The sequence below is a fragment of the Dendrobates tinctorius genome, unplaced genomic scaffold (genome assembly GCF_039654945.1).
Source record: "Dendrobates tinctorius isolate UK_male_01 unplaced genomic scaffold, ASM3965494v1 ptg000135l, whole genome shotgun sequence".
Classification (NCBI taxonomy): domain Eukaryota; kingdom Metazoa; phylum Chordata; class Amphibia; order Anura; family Dendrobatidae; genus Dendrobates; species Dendrobates tinctorius.
The window spans coordinates 1,253,842-1,262,500 of record NW_027361803.1 but is presented as its reverse complement, the minus strand read 5'-3'; the positions used below and the strand labels follow the sequence as shown (position 1 = coordinate 1,262,500).

The 8,659-nt window shown below is 36.2% G+C and overlaps 1 protein-coding gene across 17 annotated transcripts in view; it reads left to right on the top strand.

The window, feature by feature from the left end:
* Nucleotides 1–8,659, top strand: part of TCF4 (transcription factor 4) — a 552,151-nt gene that overhangs the window by 382,010 nt on the left and 161,482 nt on the right. The window contains exon 1 of one of the 17 annotated variants that reach the window (XM_073543850.1): nt 7,176–8,578. The exons of 15 other annotated variants lie outside the window; for them this stretch is intronic. In XM_073543850.1, coding sequence (XP_073399951.1) covers nt 8,510–8,578 — 69 coding nt within the window. In that variant the 5' untranslated portion in view covers nt 7,176–8,509. Of the gene's footprint in view, nt 1–7,175; nt 8,579–8,659 lie in introns of those variants that run through there. One more of the 17 variants, XM_073543851.1, reaches the window with a different exon arrangement.

Sequence of the window (8,659 nt, the reverse complement as noted above, 5' to 3'; positions counted from 1 at the left end):
TTTGGCATTTTCCAAAATCGTTCAATATCAATTATTAATGTGGCTCTTCTATCTGATCGGCGACTGTAGCTAGTCGAAGCATTATTATGACATGGGGGGGGGGCGACTACAGCCGGAAAAAAATAAAATAAAATAAAAAAATTTCTCAAAATTTCATTTTCCAAATTTATTAAAATGGACGATTTTTACTTATTAGTTGCTATGAGTCGTGACGACAAGTGCAGCCTCGTCAGACGAGGATTTAAAGATCGTACGCATGAATGTTATTGGTCCAGCAGGATAACTACTACTTGTCCGCGGTCCAGTTTTTTTGGATTAGTAGATGTAGCAGCTGTTATTTTTTTTATTTATTTTTTTTTAAAGCTCTCCCCATGGTATGTGAGATATGTGATCGCCCGCCCTTCGGAACATATACCGTGTTTTTTATTTTTTTTTATTATAATTTCTATTTTTTTTTTTTTTTTTATTTGGCACGATCATAAAAACAAAAAAAAAACAGACTGACGACCAATGGAAATGTAGATTTTAAAATAATTTTTTTTGTACGAAGCGCCTGGATAAATCGATACCTGGAAAGGTCACTTTTGTTTTGTTTTTTTTTCTGTACAATTTTCAAAAATGGATTAAAAAAATAAAGAAATGTATTATATATATATATATATATATATATATATGTGTGTACATATATATATATATAACTACCTTATATACTTTTTCATTTTACTATATGTTATAGACAAAAAGGGTTGACTTTTTTTTTGTAAATGCAAATATTTTGGGCTAAGATTAATTTTTACAATTAAGTTATATTAAAAAATGTGCAAGCAATAGACAGTGTAATGTGGCACCGTTTGGCTTTTATAGACTCTTTGTTTTCCTACTTATATAACTTTGATGTGGTCCCTGGTAGTAAATCAGCTGAGAGGAGCTCAGAAAAGAGCAGATAAAGGCACTACAAACTCTCACATTGGATCGTTAGAATGAACTCACCAACGGTTTCTCAGTTAACTCCTTCTGCAGCCAGCAATAGACAGTGCAATGTGGCACCATTTGGCTTTTATAGACTCTCTGTTTCTTGTCATTTGCAACCTTGATGTGGTCCCTGGTCATAAATCAGCTGAGAGGAGCTCAGAAAGGAGCAATTTAAAGCATTACAAACTCCCGTTGGACCTTCGGAATGAACTCTCCAACAGTTTCTTAGTTGACTCTTTTTGCAGCCAGCAATGTTGTACCGTTTGGCTTTTATAGACTCTTCGTTTCCCAGCATATACAACTTTGATGTGGTCCCTGGTCATAAATCAGCTGAGAAGAGCTCAGAAAAGAACAGATGAAACAGTTACAAACTCTCCCATTGGACCGTGAGAATGAGCTCACTGACGGTTTCTCAGTTGACTCCTTTTTTTGCAGCTAGCAATAGACAGGGCAAAACAGAGAGGATAAACGGTGCAATATTTTTTATTGAACCCCAATGACAAAAAATGATTTTTAGTATAAAAGAAAAATGCACGCATTTACATGAGAAAAAAAACAACAACGAACCATTAGAGCCCCTAAAACGAAACCAGGATTGACCACGAATGACCTTGCGGAGCTGAGAGATAATAACCACTGATATAATATCCACGTTAGTGGATGTTTTTGTTATCTATTTTTGCAAACCTAGCCTTCAAAGTGAGTACTTCCTCTGCACATTACATCACCGCCGCAGGGTCTCGTGCTGGATAGGGGGGAAACATCTGCCGGTGTCGGGGGGAAGCCTAATCAGCAACTGGTCATCAGCAGTTCTTCGAAAATAGAGAGAAGCCGCAATCGTTGACATGGGAAACTTCCCTCCTTTTTTTTTTTTTTTTCATTGCTTGAACGTTATTTAATAGGAAAGAACGGAAGTTGTTACAAACCATAAACTTTACACTTCACAATGATTGATGGTCGCATTTTTTATTAACTTGATTTTTTTTTCAAACTGCCTTTCCGAGCCTACATTTCTTGTATTTTCCTTTTTTTTTATTTTTGAGCTTTGCAATAAAATTAAAAAAAAAAAAAATTTTTATGTTTTACCGCGTAGGATTTTCGTTATCGCGTCCACTTTTATGACTTAGAGGTATAGAATTTTTTTATTTTTTTTTATTTTTATTTTTTTTTTGCCATACGGGAAAATTTTCAAAATGACACATTTCCAATTGACGGTATCATATAGTGTGAGCTCCTACGTGTAATTAGAAGACAACGGTCTCTTTTATTTCTGTCGTGTGTTGAAATCCCCCGATCGCACAAGCCGCATTCATACAGTATTCATTAGAACGAGAAACCGTAGGCCGAAATCCACAGAGGAGTCGTCGGCCCAAAATCTGCCTCCACGTTGGCACAACCATCAAATACCGGCCCCCGAGCTACAAAATTGGGAGTAATTGGTAGGTATCTAAATTTGTAATTTGTAGGCATCTACATTTTTTTTGTTTTTTTTTTATATATATTTATGCAAAATTCAATATTGGGAAACCAAAGAAATAAAATAAAATATAAAACCTAATTAAAAAAAATAACACTTTTAACACCCAAATAAATGGTCAATTATACCACTTTTTGGGTAGTTTGGTTGATGAGATTGCCAATTAATTTGTACCAGAAACTTTTTTTTAATTTTTTTATTTTATTATTAGTATTATACAGGACGATAATATATGGCGCATGTGGCGATGCAAGTCAAGTACTCCATGCACTATAAACTTATAGGTTCCTAATTGCATTTTAAAAAGATCAAAACAAAACTTTTCTTTAACTGGCTTATGCCGCTTTTTTTTTTCCTTTCGCTTTGTGTCTCGAGTTGTATTTTTTTTTTTCCTTTTTTTTTTTTTTAAATTTTTTTAGACATGCAATACTTGCATTCGTCCTAGAGATGTCACTGTTGTAATGGCTGTTTATGCTAAGCCCTTAGACAATGGTTGTAGTGTCCTCTAATTATAAAGGATAACAAATATGTGTATGTTTTATTGCACTTTTTATTGTACTTTATATTTAATTATTTATTTATACATATTATATACTATACATATATCAATTATATTTGCTATTTCTATTTATTTTATTGTACTTTTTATTTTTTGTTGTATTTTATATTTAATGATACTATTTAACATATTATTTATTTACTATACAAATATCAATAATATTTGTTATTTCGCTTTATTTTATTGCACTTTTTATTTTTTTATTGTATTTTATATTTAATTCTATTATTTATTTATACTTATTGTTTATATACTATACATATATCAGTTATATTTGTTATTTCTATTTATTTTATTGTACTTTTTTATTGCATTTCATATTTAATTATATGATTTATGTTTATAAACAGAGTTTATATGATTAATATTTATATTCTATTAATTTATATATTGTTTTTATTATATCAATTCTATTTAGGTTATTTTCTATGTCCGGTATTTTATTGTACTTTTTATTTAATTGCATTTTAAATTTATTTATATATATATTATTTTTATACTATTTATATATAATATTATCAATTCTATTTTTATATTATTTTCTATTCTTACTGTCCTTTTATTTTTTGTTATTGTGTGTTAGGTTTATTTATATGATTTATATAGTGTTAATAATATATATATTTATTATTTATCTCATGTATATAAATTAATGTTGTGCCCCCCGTTTTGTACGCCAGTCTTGATGAAGAGTGCACTGTATTCCTTAAGAGACGTGCGGCTCCTGATGAGTTTGGAGCATCCGCCGACATGTTCCCCCTTTAAGGGGCTGGGGTAGAGTTGGGAAACAATACTTCTCTGCTAAGTTCCAACCAGTTTTCAAAAACTCTGTCTCCTTGCAATGGGCGATGTGTTGCAGCCTTCTCTGGTGGATGGAGTTAATGTGAGGGGGTCTAAACTGCCGCAGGTGGTATTTATGGCGTATAGAACAGGGGGCTGCATTCACCTATGGAGACCCCAGAACACTGGCAGCTCTGCTCCTTTACTGTGCGCGCGTCTGCTGCTTTCTAAGGTAAATGTTATTCCACGTATGTCTGCCCCTTCATTAAAACTTACTAAATTATTTCCGTGTTGTGAAAGTTTTACCCCCCCCTGCGATCCTAGACGGAGCGCACAAGACCCCATTAATGAGCGGAGCATACTGCCCGGTATTCATGGCGAGTGCAGGGATTGATGCCAGCGATGTTCGGACTTTTAAAAAGAAAGTTCACTGCGCCGTGTGCAACTTCTAATGCCCCCAATAAAGTCTGTGTCTTCAGGCGACTTTCCTCGTAGGCCGAGCGCATAATCGGGTTTTAATTTAATTAACGTCCCCGGTACACCGTCCCTCTCCCCTCCCCCCGCACGGGGTCACAAGGCGCTAGTTATGCCCCAGTCTGATGTGGTGTTCATGTCGGGGGCTGAGGCGCGGAGACGTGGGGACGACGGGAGGACGGGCCAGACCCAAGCTGAAGTCAGGTGTAACTGATATGTATAGATGGGTGTGAGCGACATTATCTATAGATCCAGCTAGTATCTATTATCTATTAGAAAAAGATATGGAGCAGCACATACAATCACGCGGGTGCACCGGCCTCCCGGCAACTAATCCATATACAGGAAGAAAAAATAGGAAGCAGCACTCCAAATTGTGCAAAAATCTATCTATCTATTATCTATCTATCATCTGTCTATTATCTATTTATTATTATTATTTATTATTATAGCGCCATTTATTCCATGGCGCTTTACATGTGAGGAGGGGTATACATAATACATACAAGTACAGTAATCTTAAACAATACAAGTCACGACTGGTACAGGAGGAGAGAGGACCCTGCCCACGAGGGCTCACAATCTACAAGGGACGGGTGAGGATACAGTAGGCGAGGGTAGAGCTGGTCGTGCAGCGGTTTGGTGGATCGGTGGTTACTGCAGATTGTAGGCTTGTTGGAAGAGGTGGGTCTTCAGGTTCTTTTTGAAGGTTTTCATGGTACGCGAGAGTCTGATATGTTGTGGTAGAGAGTTCCAGAGTAGTGGGGATGCGCGGGAGAAGTCTTGTATGCGATTGTGAGGATCGGAGGTTGCGTGCAGGTAAGTACCGGGAGACCATGTCAAGGTCACATATGTATGGAGGAGACAGGTTGTGGATGGCTTTGTATGTCATGGTTAGGGTTTTGAACTGGAGTCTCTGGGTAATGGGGAGCCAGTGCAGGGATTGACAGAGGGGAGAGGCCAGGGAACAGCGGGGGGACAGGTGGATTAGTCGGGCAGCAGAGTTTAGAATAGTTTGGAGGGGTGCGAGAGTGTTAGAGGGGAGGCCACAGAGCAGGAGGTTGTAGTAGTCAAAGCGGGAGATGATGAGGGCATAGACTAGGGTTTTTGCAGATTCTTGGTTGAGGAATCTATCTATCTATTATCTATCTATTATCTATCTATTGTCTATCTATCATCAATCTATTATTTATCTATCTATTATCTCTCTTTCTATTATCTATCTAGTATCTATCTGGTATCTATATATTATCTATTACCTATCCATCTATCTGTGTGTGTATTTGTCTTTCTTGTGCCTCTCCGTCTCATTCTTCGCCTTCTTCTTCATCATCTATGCTCGTCTAGTCTAATTTCCGGTAGAATATTCTGCAGCCTTCGGTTCGGCATTCCACCTCCTCGTACCTTAGTGTGTATAAGGGTCAGACAATAGTGCGGCAGGTTGTGTCTATGAAGTTGGGGTCTCCCTATCCGCGCTCCATTCCCCCCCCCCTCCCTCCATCATCCTTCTCCCCTGCTTCCATTTTTTTTTACGTCGTCGCCCACCCATTGACCTGTTGTCGCCCGTCCTGGGGGTATAGGACCAGCCCGGGCGGTGGAGAGGAGGTTATGGCCGTGATCCTGTCACACTGACATCTAACTGTTTTAATGACAAAAAAATCTGCAAAGCATGAAATTGGAATGAAATGTGTGATTATCATTCAAGTACTGTTTACCCAAAGCCCCGGGGACTTGGTGAATAAATACAGAGCAAGTGAGTTAGATAAACCTCTGCTTATTCCTTATGCTGTCCCTATGGGAGGGGCGGGTAGAACTTTCTATTCGGAAACTTTTTTTTTTTTGTTGCCGGCAATATTCGCCATTACTTTGCTTCTTCTCTTCCGCCTTTCGCTACCACGCGGCGCTGTTAGAAAATAGGTATTGTGAATTATTAAAGTTGATTCTAGGAGAATAGCTCTACGCTCGAATGGCATTTATTTCGGCATATGCAAATGATTTAGTTTCATTTGGGATGAGCTCCCAGGAGCCCTTCTTTCCTATGATGCTCAGAATTTGGCAAGCGCCAGCTAGCATGCTCTTCTTTTCTTTCTTTTTTTTTTTCAATTTTTTTTTTTGTGGGGGGACTGGATTGGATGGATTTGGTACAGTATCAAGAATATAAAGGCCTCGGTTTCCCCCTCTTATGATTTGTGAGAGATTTATTAATGAACGCGGAAAAAAAAAGGTACCAAGATTTGCGTCCACGTAACGTCGTCTGATCATCGTTATCGGCTAGGGATTTTTGTTCTTTTCAAGTGCGGTCAATTTTGACTTTTTCTCTTTTCCAGATGAATAGCCGGGATGCTTCTAGTATTATCCCACCTAGTACTTGGCAAAAAACGGTCAAGAAAGGGGGGAGACCGTTCTCGTTTAGTACTCGATTGAAAAAATGATAAATAAAAGTGTGACAAAAAAATAATGTAATGAAATGATAATCAAACGATCTAGGCGAAAAATAACAACCGGAATACGTAAGAAAAAAAATCAATATATATATATATATATATATATATATATATATAAAAAAGACAAAACGCAATCTAGAAATATAAGAAAAAAAAAAAAAGTAAGAAAAAATAATGAAAAAATGTAACAAAATAATAGCAAAAAGAAATGTGAGAAAAAAAGTAAGAAAAAATAAGGAACAAAAGTTGCATGAAAGAAAAATGGAAAAAAAAAATCAAAAGCAAAAAAAAAGGAAGAAGAAAATTAAAAATAGGTCAGAAAAAAATAACCAAAAATTGTACGAAAAAAAATTTAAAATATAAGAAAAAATAATCAAAAACCTGTAAAAAAAAAAAAAAAATATATTAAAAAAATTAAAAAAAAAATATTTAAAATTGTAAAGGAAAAAAATAAATGTCAGAAAAATATAAAAATGTAACAAAAAATAATGTAAAAAAATGTACTAAAATAAAAAATGTATTTTTAAAAAAAAAAAAAGAATAAAGATAGAGATTATCGTAACAAGGCAAGCTTAATGACTCCAGGCCTGATGAATGCAGATATGCGCATATACATATATATTGTTTTTTATATATTTTATATTATATTGTTTATTTATTATTTATTTCCATTTTTTATGATACTCTTTACAGTGTTTTTTTTTTTAATTGCATGATTGTCTCCGGACATTATAGTCATTTTTTATTATACTTTTATTTTATTTTTATTTTTTTTACTTTAATAAAAAAAAATCAGTTGGGAGGAGCAATGTGATATATTTAACTCCCTAGGTTTTCCCTCTCTGTTGCATCATCAGAAACACATACTGGTTCTTTACAGCCGGGTCAGAACATATTTTTTTTTTATTATTATTTATTTATTATTATTTTCACCCCTCCACCCCCCACCGCATATCCCCCCCCTCTTTCCTTTTTCTGAACTGGGTTCCCAAGCAGCTGCGTACAATGCTGGGAGCCTGCCAGGAGCAGAGACAGATGGTATAGTTATTAGATGTGCATCATACGAATCCCTTCCTGCCACTCGCTTTTTAATCAAATTAAAACAAAAAAAGAAAGAGAGGGAGAGCGAGAGAGAGAGGGGGAGTCAATTAACTGCATTTGTATTCTGCACAATTATGGACCCTCTCCTACTTTTACCCCTAGGCAGTTAAGTGGAAATTTTAAGGGAAAGCAATAAAGGAGGAGGTGTGTAGGGGGGAAGCTAAAAATCCAACATTTCCATGCCAAAAAATATGCCAGGAATCTGAAAAAGAACCGAATTTAGACGGAGCTGTGGTTCTCGAATGAGTTTAAAAAAAAAATTTAAAATTATTATTTTTAAAAAAAAAAATACCCCCCCAATTCAATTTTTATTTTTTTAATCGATTTAAAGAAAACATGGAAAAGTTGAATCTCTCTTCTTGTATGCACCAGGAATTACAGCTAAGTCAGAGCTGGGATGCTTTCCAGAATCACTGTGGAAAGTTAGCTGTCGTCTGACAGCGAAAAAGAGAGAGAGAGCGTAGAGAAGAAGAGAACTAGCCACCTCCTCTTCCATCTCTCCCCCCCCCCCCCCCCCCCCCCGCCCAGACGTCAGGAATGGTCTCTCCCTGCTTTGCATATTCACCATGCTTGGCCTGGCCATATGGGAAAATGCAAGTGAAGGAATTGTTGTGAAAAAAGGGACAGCAGAGTTAGAAATAAAAAGTTGTAAAGAGTGGTACCGAAGAGAGGAAAAAAAAAAGAGAGAGAGCAACCGACGCTATGTATTGCGCGTACCCAATCCCCGGACTGGGCGGAAACTCTTTGATGTACTACTATAATGGGAAAGCGGTAAGAGAAGTCTGTAATTAAAGGTGTAATTTTGACAAGTTTTTATTGTGGTTGGGAATGTGGATCACATGAATGATTCGG